The 17,317-nt window shown below is 34.0% G+C and overlaps 1 protein-coding gene and 1 long non-coding RNA gene across 2 annotated transcripts; both read right to left on the bottom strand.

Annotated features, from left to right (window-relative positions):
• Nucleotides 1-903: 903 nt before the first annotated feature.
• LOC117215534 (glutathione S-transferase-like) lies at nt 904-2,077 on the bottom strand. Its single transcript, XM_033461884.1, has 3 exons — nt 2,044-2,077; nt 1,565-1,732; nt 904-1,307 (listed from the first exon to the last, which is right to left on the bottom strand). The coding sequence occupies exons 2-3, from the start codon at nt 1,707-1,709 to the stop codon at nt 1,000-1,002; spliced, it is 453 nt and encodes a 150-aa protein (XP_033317775.1). The 5' UTR covers nt 1,710-1,732; nt 2,044-2,077; the 3' UTR covers nt 904-999.
• A 13,378-nt stretch (nt 2,078-15,455) lies between these two features.
• Nucleotides 15,456-17,028, bottom strand: LOC117215535. Its single transcript, XR_004489136.1, has 3 exons — nt 16,912-17,028; nt 16,642-16,848; nt 15,456-15,587 (listed from the first exon to the last, which is right to left on the bottom strand). It is a non-coding gene; the product is annotated as an uncharacterized LOC117215535 (long non-coding RNA).
• Between the last annotated feature and the right edge of the window lie 289 nt (nt 17,029-17,317).

The following is a 17,317-nucleotide window of genomic DNA, read 5'->3' as shown; positions in this document are numbered from 1 at the left end:
ATTATTGTATCGACAAAAATCATACTTTTTTCAAAGAAATATGTAACTCGTATTTTTTTTAAAGCAACCCTCATAACGTATTGAATAAAATAATCATACATTTTTTTTTGTTCAACATTTGTAAAATACGATATTATCAAGATCACCAAGGAGGTAATCTTCAATTCTTAATGAATATAATAAAAATCATAATTAATGATTGTTTGATGGTTTTATTATTATCTCTATAATACAAAAGCACAACATCGTGTCAACAGTTTATATAGTTCGTATGTTTCTGTAGGAATTGTTGGAATACAACGATATCAGTCGCATGCGGATAGAGTGTTTGATCGTACAGATTCTTCCATTCGTTGCCCAGCGCCATCCCCACTAGCGTACGTTCGGTAGATGTACCGCGGCGGCTGGCGCGTGCATGCTCTTCCGAGAACTCGGCGGAAGAAACATAAGGATATGGATGGAACATTGGGCACGTCGGTGTCGCGCCTTGACAGCGTAGCGCTTTGTATCGAGAAGCTGCTAGAAGGTTCCGTGGCACGTGACGTTACACAGGCATCTACTCAGGTCACACTCATTATAGAGAGTGGGGGTTCAAAATCTGTACAAGCGCCACAGGTCACTAAGGCAGTCAGTCTGTGAATAACTAGCCAACTGTCTACATTCCAGAACGCACATTTATAACTCTCGAAATAATTGTTTAATAAATATCACATTATATTATTTCAACATAAACATTGTGTCTTCCACAGAATATTAATCCTAATTCCAAGATTAAATTCTAACAGGAATACACAAATAATAGTTCTCTATCACAACGTAATCTAAAGGGAAAACCCTAACTAAATGACAAAAATATCGGTAATAACTGGAACTAATGAATGTTAAAAGCAATCAGTGTATTCCATACAAACTTCCATCAACACGATTCGTTCTTCATTCTCTCAACACACTAAGACCGCAATCTTTAAACGCTTATAAAACCATAAGCAATCGTGAAGTTTAAAATTCGCTAACTGGGCGTCTCTCAATCCAGTTTTTGATCTTGGGAAGGAGGAGGACCTTTTTCTCCAGCAGCTTCAGATTCTCGTAATTCTCGATCAGATCAGACTTGTACATAAAGTTCAAATAATCGAGCAGAGCAACGAATGTTAAATCAGCCCAAGAGAGAGTACCATCGTAGAAGTAGCCGTCATTTTCCTTCACTTGCTGGTCCAAACGTTCTAAAATGAACAGCAGCGTCTCTTCAGCAGCCTTGCGTTTTGCAGCTTTGACCTTCTCGTCCTCCTCATAGTGGAAGGCGGCAATTTCTGAAAATTTGTTTTCAGTTAAATACTATTCGCTAATGTTATACTAATTTGAATACAGTGTTGTGCGAAATTTAAATGATACTGAAGATAGAATTACAATCCTTTTTAATCCTTTGTCTTGTATTGTTGACATACGTGTATCGTTCGATTAAATCAAATATTAAATCGGATTTCAACTAATAAATACCTGAACAGATATGTGCTATCTGTTATCAAGATTCTCATAAGATTTATGCAAAACAGCACTGGATACTCACTATGACGAATATCATGAATAGTATCAACAGTGGCATCAATATGACGATTTGCCCAGTCAGTCTTTCCAGCTAAGTCATATTGTTTGGCTAAGTAACGGCAAATAGCTGTAGACCGAGCAACCTTCCTTCTATCAGCTACGAGCATAGGAAGCTGGCCATAAGGAGTCACTAAAAACATACAACTAATAGAATCAAAGATTCTATCGAACAAACAGATTATGATGCTTCTTAAATATCTAGCTTCCTGTTATCTGTTTTGGAAAGATATAATTTAATTTATTGATAATTTATCAGCAAACAAAGGGCATTGTCTCCTTAACAATACCTATTGTTCTCCCACATATCTTATAGAGCAATGGAGAGTAAACAATAATCTCTGTTATACTCTGCATAATTGTGTTCTACTTTATTTAGCTACTTTAGTTAAATTAGGAAAGATGAGATTTAAGAAACAGAATTTCTTTAAATTTTAAGCTTACAGGGCTTTATTTCTGGCCAGACGTCCTTTTTGATACGTTCATCTTCAAATGGAATACTAGCATAGCTGAAGAAGAACGGATTGGTTCTGCCAATGCCGTAACTGGGAAGTAAGTGAATTTATAGAGCGGCATCTTCCTGGAAGTATAATATATACAAAGTAAAAACAAAGAATCATTGATGACAAGAATTATATTATTACAAATTATGAAGTATAAGACAATTTAAGTAAAAAGCATCAACTACTAACTACTCGCATAGCTATTTGTATCTTTATATTTTAATATAGCTTAGATATAAAAAGAATATTATTTTTGGATGTAATAATGTATAAACTTGCGCCAAATATTATAACAAAATATTGCACTTTCTATTTAAGTAGGATAGACATATTACCGGCATTTATCTTTTTTCTATAGCAATGAAATTGTTTATAAAAAAGTTTATAAGAAAACTATCAATTAATGCAAACAACGCATTTCAAAATATTAATTACATTCGCGCTATTCGTTATCTCTAGTATTAATTTAACCATATGGTTCTATACACCCAAGACCCTCTAACAGTAATTTAGTACCATTACTAGTCGTATGTACAATGTATGTTTGTAGACAACTTTCGTAACTACAAAACATTCAGCATGATTATATATTCTTCCAAACTTAAGAAACATTTTCTAATTGCATACTTAAATTTATCGATCAATTATGAACATATGATAACATTTATTTCTTTCAACTACTAATTTTCAAATCCTCTGCTGTTCCGTTAATTGAACGACGCGCCGACTTTTCCTACAAGTATCTTGTATCTTATCTGTATTATTTAGTTATCAATAAAGAAGAAACATTTTCTAATTGTATACTTAAATTTATCGATCAATTATGAACATGTAATAACATTTATTTCTTTCAACTACTAATTTTTAAATCATCTGCTGTTCGGTTAATTGAAGGATGTCGGCTTTCTTTAGAAGTATTTCATATTTATTATTTAATTATGAATAAGGAAAAAACATACAAAATATAGTTTTTAAACGGTTTATTATTTATAAAGAGAAACTTTGACTCATGATATATATACTATATATATACTATTTACTTACAATTTTTTTTTTAAGACTTCAAAGTCGAAACAAGCACAGGAAATTTCCAAGCCGGTTAACAGAAACTTGAATGAGACAAAAATAACCTTTAGATCTCTATATGTTCTTCTTCCCCTCTGTTGCTTCCATGTAACTCTTATCCTATTGGTGGAGCTGTGCTGATATGTGAAATTATGACTACATAAAAACATCCGGAAAGACTCATTGAATGATTTTATAGTTTAAGGTTAATAAATTTCCATAAATTAAAGTTGAAAACTTATGAGAACATGTTTTCTGTAACAAAACTTAGTAAAAACAAACTAGTACGGTTTATAGATTCTTTAATGATTATGTATGTATTCATAAACTAGTTCGATAAACATCGTTCGATAAAACGTCGAACAACACACAACATTGAAGCGCGAAATTTCAAATTCAAGGAAAGATAAATAACAAATAGTGCGAACAAATGATATTAAATTTACAATAATCTCATGTAAGAAAAAATAAAAGGGATAAAAGTAGTACAGAAGATAGAAAAATCTATAAAACTGGTGGCGGGGAAATAGAAAATATATAAATTTATGTTATTAGAGTTTAGTACTTCTGTCGATCAATGTGTTACGACCGTTCGCGGAGAGACGCAGTCGCAGTAGCGAGAGGCGTAAATTCTCGCTACGATTCGGTGAATCGACGACGCGAAGTAGTCGTTCCCCTGTTTCGGTTAAGATAAGAGGTGGTTAAATGAATATGACACAGTATAGTAAGTTATATTTCACCGTTTATTCCAACAACTTATAACGAAGGCAGTTACGCTGGTGCGTATGTACGAGATTTTTTTTTTTTATTTATTTGTTGAAACTACAATCAATTCTCGCGTTGAGAATATGTACGAGATGAATGAGTGACTGATCTGTGGGTGTGTCCTACCCGGTGGAAGGATATTGACCGTTCGAAGGATGTGAAATCAGAACTGTCTTGGGAGACGATGCTGTCTCGGAGGAAAGCTAAGGATGGGTGTGTCTAGCGCACGGGACCATCGGATTTGGTGGTGACGATTTTAGTTAGGAGAGTGAAGGAAGTGGCTTCGTTGTTAATTGGTTAACGAAGGGTCTTAACCGCCCTCGAGAGAAAGTGGTTAGTGGGAGGAAAGTTGCAGCATACGTGAGAAAAACTAACTTTCCCTTGTCCAGTCGGGGTAGACAATAGTCTTTAGAAATTCTTCAGAAACAGACGTTTGTTTGGTTTGAAGGACCTTTTCTAGGAAATCTATGAGATTTATGGAAGGTACTTGAAACTATGGAGGATACGCTGCGAGTATCCGGTGACATCTCGTTGCCATATTGCTCGCGGTGCGACGTAACAAAATGGAATAGAAAGATTATACCACAGACGAAATTATACTTTATACTTTATTATACTTTATACTTTATTATTACATTACATCAATTGACATCTTTGGAATTACAACGATTCGATACACATTTTAACGTTTTAAACGTTTTAACGTTTAACATTCTAACATTCAGTTAGAACTTTGTATTGATTAGAGATATTGTAACGACCAGAAATATCGATACATATATCAATACTTTTACCTCGAAATTCGTAGATTCGTACTCTTCATTGTCCATACAAATTGTGTCATATATGTCCAAACCAAATTTAATTTACGTGCATTAACGTTTTCAAATCCATTTTTTATTTTCAAAGAACATCATATTTGTACTCGGTATTGCCAGTAAGTATCATGAAGAGACGAAACGAGTATCGTTTAACAACATTTAATTTATAACACCTTTTAAACATTTAGACAGATTAACACATAACACTTCTTATATATAAACATCAATTCGAAGTTATCAGCTTGGAGAAATTGGTCGATTAATACCTGTAGATTGTCTGTCTCGATGAAAGAATTAAAGAGAGCAAAAACATGATAATGCCGCTAATATAATATTCCTTCTTTCTTGTATCTGTCTGCCTCTCAGGTCGTTTTACTAATTACAATAAGTAATTTCGACTTCTTTGCGCTCTCTTTTAACGCATTCGAGACCGAAAGAAATTCATATCAGTCAGTAGGCAAGGGTATAATATACATATTTTATATATAACTTCTGTAGTAATGTATATATCATGTTAATTTCATATTTTTTTCAATATAGAATTATTATATATATATATATATATATATATATATATATATATATAACTGTACATAATACATTATAGAATAACATAGTATATAATTTTATATTTTAAAAATATGAGGCATACTATTTAAGATTGTCATCGATTTAAAATCAAAGTATGAAAAGGATACCCTGGAGAGAGTAAAACACAGAATCATTCCAACTAAACATTCAGATCGTACCGACACCTAGGTATCGTCTTACAATTAAATCTCGGTCTCGAATGGATTAAAATGAAATACATACTTGCAGCTTCAACATCTTCAATATCGAGGAGATTCAAACTTTACAAATAAAAGCGGCCTGTTCCCCTTTCCACGACAGACTCTCATACCATATCCGCTCTTATCCAGGCTTTTACTTGAAACCAGCAATGCGTTCATTTACAATTTAAATTTACCCGGACCATCTACTGAATCGTCAGCCTTTTATAAATATATAATGAACCCAGAACATGTGCCTGTGCCCCTGGTATCGATGTTCGGCTTGTGATGTTCGTACCGGAACCTTCGCACAATTTCAATTTGTCACGCGTGAACATCGATTCTTCCAAGGGTCACAGCTTTATGCGGCTAAATCCTTTAGAACGATTAAAATGATACTAATGATATGGTATTTTTTACAAAGATTTAACATATCCATAAAATAGGAAGTTTCGTGCTCTCCTATTTTATATTAATTATAAATTAATAAGTTTTATATGTGTTATTTATAGATCTAATAAATTTTGTATTGGTTTACAGCAGGTGCTCCGGGTATAAACAGACGACAAACGAACAAATAGAAATTCAAACTATTGTCGTTGTTTAACTCGCATGGGACTATAAGCTCGAATTGGACTTAAACGTTACGATCGTCGAGAATAATTACTATGTGTACCCTGTACGACGGGCAGAGAATCTTAAGTTATTAACGGCAATTCCTTTGTGCATAATTCAGGTTTATTAACAACCAGTAATGGATAATCATCGATGAACTCTTTTTGAATAAAGTTCACATTTATAAAGCAAACACTATAAAATACGACAGGACAATTGTAATCGATAAATGACATTTTATTAGGATATTATAAGAAGCTAAGATATCGAGGTACATTAAAATTGAGTCCGCTGCAACCCTCATGACATTTAAAATCCTACGCGTATATTGAGTAAAGTTGTTATATTAAATATAATCATATTAAATACAAGCTCGTCCGCTGGATTCCCAAATTATTTGGTTAAATACTTTGAATACGAGAATACCGAGTGTTAACAGTAGTAAATCCTCTATATGGTATGTCTACTTTGCTATCTTGAATAGGTAAATAACATTTCACTTTAACGCATTTAACCAATATTAACATTTAACATTTAACCAATATTATACGCATATGCACATAATGTTACTGTTACATATAATGATATATACGTAGATATACACGTTAATTAAATCCTCTATATGGTATTTTTATATCAGTATCGTAAACATTGTAAACCGGAAATCCTTTATTACACACGTACATATACAGTCAATATTATTGTTACATATAGTGATACATACGTTGATCCACACATTAATTAAATCCTCTATATAGTATTTTTACTTTGCTATCTTGAATAGATAAATAATCTCGAATATAGACATACAGGTACAGTTACGTTGATATACACCTTTGTACAAGGTGTCAAAAAATTTTTTATCACAGCGTTTTTTTAAGACGATTTTATAGCTGTTAGGGAAGTGATACATTTACACTGTACATGAGAGTGTGTGTGTAAGGGTTAGAGGGCGTCAAGGACTCAGTGGAGACAAAAGACTGTTGCCAGATGTTAGAAGAATCTAGGCTAGTCGGTTGGCAACCAGCGTGCGTGCAAGACGTCCTTAGAGAGGAATATAGGTGTATAACTATTATATGGAAATATAGCAAATAATTTGTATCCCCAAATCCTCGAATTTCCTTAACAATAGCTTCGAAATTCATCTTGACACGATTTTCAATGTCAAATTATTTTTCTATTGCATCATGTGATACTCATTAGGAGGAACAAAACTTCTGTTTTCTTAGAAAAAATGTTTGAAATTTCATTAATTCCTAGATTGATTTTATTTATACATTAAGGTCAGATATGACATCAAATAATGTCAATACTAATATCTAGTTATTTGTCAATTTACAGCATCTGAAAAACAAGACATCTTCGAGACAGCGTGGGTTTTCTTTCCAACTTTCTTAACTTTCAACAATAAAATTTTCGTCAAACGATACAATCTATCCAACAAAGTTCTTGTACACAGCCAATCTCGTAAGAACATAGATCTTCTTCAAGTATTATTCTTCACAATGCTTCGTGTGGAATTTCTACTTGACGAGTTATTATTAAACGATTAAAAGCTTATTATTATACGATAATGTAATATCGTAGAATAACTTTGATTGGAGATCAGCTGAAATTAGAAAACACCGTGTACGCCGTCTTTTTGTGGTTTGTTTACATCCAAGAGCGCCTAGTAACAGCGACGCGAGAAAAGATAAGCAGCGTCAAAACAGAAGTACGGTTTCATATTTCAAGGAGTGGCAATCGAGAGGCCAGAGTATGTGAGCCGAAAAGTGTGTGTGTGTGTGTGTGTGTGCAGGACCGAGCAGGAATGCATTGGCGAGGTTCAGAGTTGATCGAGACGTCGAAGCATAGAGTCGTTAGAATTGAGTTGCGAGTGTTGTCGAGTGTTAGAGTTGCTAGTGAGAGAGAGAGAGAGTTACCAAATAGTTGTCAAGTTATTTGATGTAAATACGAGCGTTGCATTTAGTTTTCCTGTTAATCAAACATCGTTTCTCTGTCTAACTAATATCTGTATTTTCAATCCATTATTAATAAATTATAATTAATCGGACAAAATTACACCTTTAATATATTCCGATATGGTGGGTCCTTAGGTTTATTGAGGGTCGAAGTGACGTTACGCAGGCTGGTTGTTGTCCGGTGGCGCGAGCTGGCGCGGGCTGGCGTGCAGATGTTTTAGGCGGCGTAACAACAAGGAAGATCCTAGAAAATGAGAAGGGTGGATTAGAAGAACGAAGAAAACTCGAAGAAGATACAAAAGAAGAAACTACAGAGACAGAAGTCAATTCAAAAGGTATATTAAATAATAAGTGCGATTTACTTGATACCGAAAGAGCTATTGAAATTAATGATACGGTTCAAGATATTAAATTTACTGAAGGTAGAAGCCGCACTCAAAATGATATGGAAGATGTAGTAGAAGATTCACAAGAATTATCTAATAAAAGTAAGTTATCAGAAATAAGGATTGCACTTAACAAAATTGAATATACAAAAACTATTTTACGGAATAAAAAGAATTCATTAGAAAGAGAAAGAGGAGTAAGGGAAAAGAAGAAAATGTACAGACAGAAATTATTTCAAAAAATATATCAGATGATAAATGTGATTTGCTTTAGAAAAAAAAAAAAAAATATATTATCCACAAACTACATTAGGAATTTATCTATTTTAGTGAGGAGAAAGAGAAAGGATAGAGGAGTTGATCAATAGACTGTGGATTTTGAAGCGTTTATGAAAAACTTACAATTTTAATAAAATATTCAATGTAAAGTCTTTGTTATAATATTCAGATAGATAGATGAAAAAAATACTGAATTTGCATAATTACTCATGGCTTACTGATCAATCATGCGACCCGTTCAGAGGTAACTCGAGTTGTAAAGGCGACAATTTATTAAAAATGGTATATCTGACGTACGATGCATTTGCTCATGTTAAACTATTTAAATAAGTATAAAAATCACGCGAAAAAAAATCTACTGAAAATAATGTTGAACTAGTTAATAATAATAAATCATATAGTGAAACACAAACCTTAAATCAAGATTTTAAGTTCAAAAAAAAAAAAGAAAGAAGAAGAAAGAAGTTGATAAAATGACAGCAATAAAATGACCAAAAATTGAATTACGATCCCGAGCATCAACTCGCTGATCTTCAAGTAGAATGTTCCGACAAAGACAGGACGACACAAGAGTTCGAGAAGCACATAGAGGACATGAAGGAGGAAGTGCAAAAATTAGAATTGCAACTCGACGAGTTACAAAAAAAAGAAAATCACACACGCACGTAAAAAGAGTTCAATCTTTTGGAATACAAATGGAAGAACTAACAATAAAATTAGAAGAAATAACACAGAAGAAATAAGTCACTAATATGAAATTACCTGATGGCTGATGTTGATCGTTGACGTTTATAATGATTGAATTTCGTCCACGGCGCCATCTGGATCCTTGTTGAAAAATTAAAATAGCCGCAACAGCACCATTGAGCTCATCACGTTTGTTGGTGAGTCGAGGAGCTGGAGGATTTCTCATCCTCAAGGACATAAATTTCACCGGTTCCGGTAATGTTTTTTACATGGTCCAAGCATTCGAAATCACAACATCGCTTTCCAAGACGAAATTTCCTGCATGGCTGTAGTAAACAGAAATCGATCAATTGTACAGATCAATCGTCACTCGACTGCTCGAGAATTCAGGTCATCCAGAGACTAGAATAGAGACGTGGAAAAATGTAGTGCGATCATCGCAGTGGGAGGAAATAGGGGGATAGGGACCAAATGAATGAACGAGATGTTAAGGACAACTGACGACAAGTTCTTCTTCTGTCGAGAATTGCATGTTTGTGAATGGTTTGTGGGTGGTTAGGTGGAGAGAATTGAAGAGTTTGGAGGTGACTGGAAGAGTGTTTTGGGCAAGGTAGATTGCAGAATGGTTGCGGTAGCATTGTGTTAATTATGGGTTTGTACATGTAATCTTTGTATGTATCACTACATAGAACCTAACGTATATTTTTAATAATACATCAGAGTTTTAGTTATTTCATAGCTATGAATTTTATACTCTATAATCTTGACGTTTTATTTCACAGAAGCGTTTGAATATCCATAAAAATTAAATGAACCAATGTATTCATTATCTTATAGAGAAGATATATTATTTTTAATTATGTTCCAATTATTTATCATGATCCTGATTTCCTTATTCTGAAAATTTGAAAGGAAGTTTTGTAGTTTGATACTTTCAGCGACAAAGGGTCAATATTGCTTTAGTATATTTCGTCACATATACATGTATATCTATATATCCACCGAAAATGCGCTTTTGTAGACAAACGCTCGATTCGCGTCATAGCTTTTAAAGCTTGTCGCATCTCAATCAGTTGGAAAAAGTTTTTCCTGTAGCATATTTTATTTTTACGAACCAACAAGGTCTTTGTTTATTTCCTTCTTTTTTTTGCTCCAATTCCCCCATTGTTTTTTCAAGGATAGTATTTCAGAGCCATTAGTCAAGTTCATTGTAACAATAAACGTACGTTTCGGAAACATTTTGTGCTGTGAAACAGAATACACTAAAGTTTGAAGGTCACATCGATTTTCGAAAGTTTATAAATGGAGGTGTATGACAGTATCACCAGCTGTTGCTGTCCCCAAGCGCAAAAATACGTTCTGACTACTATTTTATGTATCTCACAGAAGTATGTCTTCATTCATCATCTCCCATGCCATCCACCAACGTGTTCTTAACATGTTATCTCCTAGTAAAATATTGATGTTGAGTCAGATATCCAACTGAATAATCTTTTCGGTGTCTACTATAAGACATTTAAAACCAAGGCTCGTACACACGTGTGCTTATACGTCAGATGTAATACTTAACAGGAAACCTGCTTATATTAATATTAAATTTATGCATAGTAGGATGTTCGACCTTTGTAAAAATGAAATTATAATACATACAGTTTCACCGTGGAAAAGTGAATCTTTCTAGCATGTCCACGCAAATGCAGGGTAGGGGAGGACTGTGCATGCACCAAACAACTTTACGTTCGTAATTTTTCACACAAATGTACAACTGTAGGGAAAAAATTATCTCTGATTTTTCGGATGTTAGGAATCGACAATATCGCATAACGGAATGCTGTGTTCTACGTATTCTATTTTTGTTACGAAAGTGGTACAAACGAAGTCCACATAAGAATAGTACAACAAAATCGGTTGAGGTTAGGTTATCGTGCAGATATCGCGGCTTTTGCATTGGAAATCACGCAACTGCCAGTCTCGTCGTTCCTTGTAAACGAAAGAAAGGTATTGTAATCGGTCGGAATTAACATAAAACTCGTCGCATGCGACCATATGGCCTGAATGGTGAATAAACGAGAGTAGAGCGCGAGCTATGTGATTCTAACCGTTTAGGCGGAAACTAATGATTGTAACCAGAGCCGAGATATATGCCAATATTACTTTGCTCGACAAAGCGTATAAGATGAGGAGAGAATCGCGATAAGGTAGAACAAGAGACAGATATTCTCTACGTAAAGCAAGTCTGTCAACTAGATTGAAATCCTATAGCTATAACTACAGTGAATCCATATTCTGGCGAATTGTCTTTTCACAAATGAAGCTTCTGAAGAACGGAATTGATACAATAACTACTGTTGTAAGAGTCTATATATTTGTCTATCTATATCTATATATATATCGATCTATATATATTTGTCAGAATGTCATTTTATCAAAAAACCCATCCTCTGTAATCATAGTTTATTGATTATTATAATCATTATTAATTTAACATTTTTGTGTACATACAAAATTTAAATTATACCTCGCTTGAGAACAAAAATTCTATTTATTTTCCTAACATGTACTAATAATTATTGATCAAACTAGAAAAAGCTGGAGGAGATTACTTAGGAAGATTACTTAGCATCTTATATTCCTATATTTATGTATAGTAAAATGGCTTGTATCCATTTTCATGAATTATAACTGACATTTCAAAGCATTCATGTAGATATGTAACTCTCGTTAATTAATAATTTAACAATGCGTCATGAAACGTATCATTTTCGTTTCTTCCTTTGTTTCGTTATACACAGGAACGAATTTGTAAATAAAGATGTATAATCAACGATAACATATGACAGCGAGTATAATAACTGTCAGCAAAGGAAGAGGTCGGTAAAATGATTGTGGTTCAGTGTATCGGTAAATAAGCTTTGACAGACGTTGCCGGGGGACTCGGTGTCGGTGAAACCGCGTCGATGAAATGATTGTCAGTAATTTAAAGATAACCCAATTTATTGATCTGTCTCCCTTTCATGGCGTTGTACGTCTCTCTATAAAACATATTCTACCTCGGAGGGCTGAAAAATTTAACTTGGTCTCACTGGACTGGACTGTAAGTAAGAAAATTGAAATGCAAAATCCACGTGTGAGCGCAATGGTTTAGATGGAAAGTTCGATAGGACAATTATATATATTAGCCTGAAAGAAAGCTCGTGGCTTCGCACGCAACACGTAATTTCCCTCGCTGAAATAATCCTATTACAACGATACGATTTAAAATTTTCCTTAACAGACCTCGCAATGTAATTCTTCATCTACAATTTTTTATTCGGCCTGAAACAAGAGACTTTCGAAGCCTTATAGAGTCTCGCGAATCTAAAAGTCAGGTTTCAACGTATTTTCGCGTCTTATTCTATAATACTGAAGACATTAAAGGTGTTAACGATTATTGTCTCACGATGTACGTACATCAAACGAGTACTTACGCAAGAGACGAATGGAAATGGAAACAGCCGAGAATAATTGAAGATAATTTGAATACGTTCCAGGCTATAATACAATTTCTCGTGAACCGTAATTGATTCGCAGAAGGGAATTGCTGCTTCTCACGACTAGCAAAGTGTTTCGCAAAAAAAAAAAAAAAAAGTAAAGAAAAATGGTATCGGAAGGATAGAAAAAAAGCGGTGGCCTACATCAAGCAATCTTCATGCCGATAATGCATTTATTATTCAGTTCGTTCATTTTCTATCGCGTAACAGACACTGGGATAACTGACAGAACGAGCGTATAAATCTTGCATCTCTCGACCTGACTTCTCCCGATGGAAAAATATTTACTGGTCTGGAATCGTGCATCGCTAATTAGTAAAAAAGTAATAAGCAAGAAAGCAATTATACTACCGGATTGGTATTTCTATTTTATTGGAGATTAATTAACCTGAGTAAACCAACAAAAACTTATCGAAAATCAATCGAAATTAAATCACCTTTTCAAACAGGCTATAAATAGCCAACTAATATTTGCAGTAATAAACTTCACTTTCGAATAAAGTATACGCTCTATAAATTGTAAATTGATAATTTCGTTATTATATCATTTTTCTTAATCTAAACTGAATTCAGTGAAAAGAGCTTTCAATTGAATTACACACTTCATTAGTTTATGAATTATATTCGTTACCATACGTACAAAAGAAGGTTGACTGGTTTAAAAATTCAAAGGGTAGAACCTCCAAGCTCACGATTGGAAACAGATTCAGTTCAATGGTTTAATTTGCCATTTAATTGAATTCTCTGGCAATTTCAGCGAACTGTGGGCTTTAGAAGTGTCCAGCATTCAAAGGCAAGACCTCCTCCATCTTTCTCTTTCTTTCAGTTCCAACCTCAAGTAATTGACCTGTTAATTCGACGCTATATTTACATGCTCGCAAGGGATTCAGACGACTTCATTGCGTTAAATTCGCAATTTAGCAAACACGAATGTCTCGATCAATTTGTAGTTCGAAACAAATAAAAGATAATCAATTTTTCAAAATAACAATCGATATGTTCAATGCATTTGTCGATGCATTTGATCGTTATGTTCATTTAGCATTTTTATCATAATAAAAGCGTAGAACACATGTACATACACATAATATTCCATGAAATGATTTATACAGACTATGAGTCTCGTTTTATCATATTATAAAAGAATGAATTTTTCCCAATAAATGTAACTTCATACAAAATCTCGTTTAAAAAATTCAGTTTTTATTCTCATCAAATTAATTTAATATCGGAATATGTGATTTTAGTCGTTATAAAAATTTTATGTCAAAAAGCGTTCGCAGATACATATATAAATAAATGTCCAATCCTATGCATTTATTTAAGCTGAAATCTGAACTTAAATATTTATTAACAATATTCTGACGAATATGTAATGAAAGATAAAAGCAGCTTTATTTTTTTTATAGGATGGCTCATGTTTTTTATTCATTTTATGTTTTTCGTTGTCAGCGCGTAACTACCTATCAGCCGCATGAATGCCAGGTTTTACTACTCAGAAGCGAAGAAGCGAAGAAGCAAATATACGTTACCTTGCATGGAAAAACGTTAGATACATATAAAAGTCATAACGTAGCTATTTACACATGGGGAATATTTATTTTTGTATGAAATATTTTTGCTTCTGAATTCTCATTATAAATGTACGTCCATTTCCTACGTTAAAGTACGTCTCTGCTTTGAAAACCTTCATTTAAATATAACGGTTAACAAAATATTATTAGAGAAATATTAAAACGAGACGCTAAAAGAACATTTTAATAAAGTACAAATGATTATTTGTTCTTTGTTAAATTACACTGCTGTACAGCTGTAATTTGTTATTTGTTAAATTACACTGAACCGGAATATAAAATTTTATTCCGCAAAAATCATAAAGTTGAAAGTTAGGAACGAATAACAAATGAATAACCTAGTTTCATTAAAAGGCACGTGGTTAAGGTACGCCAATCCGCGTAATAACTTTGACACTCCAATTATTATAAAATATGTATCCTTAAGGGATTTTTTTGCGCGAATGCAAAATACTTTTCATACGTGCAACTGAATAAATGGGGCGTGATTTTCAATATTTCCTTTTGTAGAATTTATAACAAAGTAACTTTTTCACAAATGTTTTCGCTAACATTTTTACAACGTAAATGTCTTCTTTTGTAATTAATAATTTCAACATTTCTCTGAACAGTTTCGTTGCGATAAAAAAAATATACAAAGCTTATGACGTGCTTGTTTAAAAATATTTATACGGAACAAGACTTTGAATTTGTCAGACCAATCGTTCTAACGAACGAATAAATTAAACGACTCGTAACAAAGAATTATTCCTGTTCATGTTTCTCTTTGTAAAAGTAATTCAAGGCAAGTTAGATGAATCGCTGTGTACCCTATTCGCATTAACGGTGTGCTTTAGTTTTTCTCTGGTTGTGTTAAGTGTTTAAGTAATGAGCATATACTCACTACGGGCGGTTTGCATACGATCGATATGCACCACTTCAGCCTCGAATTGTAGCAGACGCAGAAACTGCAAACCGAAGGCCCCGGCTCAAACGTAAGATCATGTCGAATGGTTTCTCCTTGAAAGTCAGCACAGCGGTTGTTTATAGCATCTGAAAACGATTCTCAGCTTGAATATCTTTGCCATTCGACGGTCGTACGCGCAGTTACGTTAACCGTTTCAACGCCACTCAGCGTGATCATGCTGTACGCATAGTGTGGTGAACTGTGTCGCGATGTTTGGTTACGATTGTCAATTCACAGCGCGCTCGGTTCCGAACGTAGCTTGTCGCTAGTCTATCAGAGTTTCCTCTCGTAATTACTTTTCTTTCAAATAATCGTAATCCAAATAAAGAAAAAACTAATGTATAAATTACCTCTTGAATTGGAAAACCAATTACAGAACGTCACACAAACAAAAGGTAAAGCACGAATATTTGGCAACCTTTTGAGTAACGTTGAGTAACTCTTTAGTGTAACGTTTCTGATATAGCTGATGAAGTGAAGCGTGAACGCGTTGAAAGGTATGTTTCGACAAAAAAAAAGAGCAGTGCAATCGAGTTGATCGGCACTTCTCGTAAATAAATAAACGAAGCGCTATTGCGCTTCATGGTACAATCCGATACGGATTTTTAAAACATCCCTGATACTGAAACGGCTAATAGCGTTACGAAAACGATCGTGCCAGGAAATTTTTGATCAACGGATCCGCATTGCGGCTGCCACGATGCTTCTACGTAGCATTGATGCTTTATCGATGAAGCACGATTGAAATTGGATATTCGATTTCTTACTGGGGAGAGAGTTTTCATATCGTGTTTACTGTTTCACTTCGCAAGTGTGCTTTACAGTATACGTTAGAACTTGAAATCGAGCTATTTGAGTTAAAGTCGCTTGTAGCTTGAAATGACGTTTAAACGATATAAGAATAATAGAAGGCTAAAATTCAAAAGTGTATATATACATTACTAATATATAATGGCTATAATATATAATATAATAAATAATAATGCCTATATATCGACTAATTTATCAATTAATTAAATCCGTGTATATCAAGTTTTCTATAATTTAGTACTTTCGTGTAACTACAGGAATAATGATGCAAATATTTTTTGTAGCCATTATATAGGATTTCGATCGCATAATTAATCAGTATCAACTTACCAGTCTTTAACGGAAGAACAAAAAGAAGGGCAGGCGGTACACAGACCGCAATCATGATCATTTTCAAGTAGAATCTCAAACTGCCGTACATCTTTGAAAACTTCGTTAGTCGTAAGGGATCAAAGGATGATGTCCGCGCTGCGGAAAATAGATGAGAAGCGGCTATTTCAACAACCACCGTGTAGGTACTGCACTAGCCAGAAGTATCTGCGACAGAAATCAGAATACACTCGTTTTCGCATGGTTGGATCAATTTCGCGTGGGACTAACCTGATTGAACCTAACGCGGGATAATTGCTCAACTCACGACCTTAACCAGCCCGCTTGATTCTCTGTAAATGCTTGAAATTGACGCTTGGATTCTTTCCAGATTAACTAGCTTTGCCCTCCCCCCCCCTCCCGTTATCTATTTTCTTAGATCGACTTAAACTGCCGCAACATATTATCTTTCTTCTTTTCTTTTCTTTTCTTTTGATCTTTTAAAGCCCTAAATCGCTGGCTATTATATTTTGTACACTCAATTACTCTGTAAGTCATAAGTACATATGTTTTACAACGTTATTTGTCATATTTCAGTTAAACCCCAGAAAAGCCAGAAATATATTTGCAGCGTGTTTTAACGCGTCCCTGGCAAAGATCTCAAAAACGAGTTGTGGTAACACACGGTTCGCCAGCT

Source organism: Bombus bifarius, unplaced genomic scaffold, assembly GCF_011952205.1.
Source record: "Bombus bifarius isolate JDL3187 unplaced genomic scaffold, Bbif_JDL3187 scf7180000009705_frag, whole genome shotgun sequence".
NCBI classification, from domain to species: domain Eukaryota; kingdom Metazoa; phylum Arthropoda; class Insecta; order Hymenoptera; family Apidae; genus Bombus; species Bombus bifarius.
Note: the sequence above shows the minus strand (reverse complement) of the source record. Positions and strands in the feature narration are given on the sequence as shown.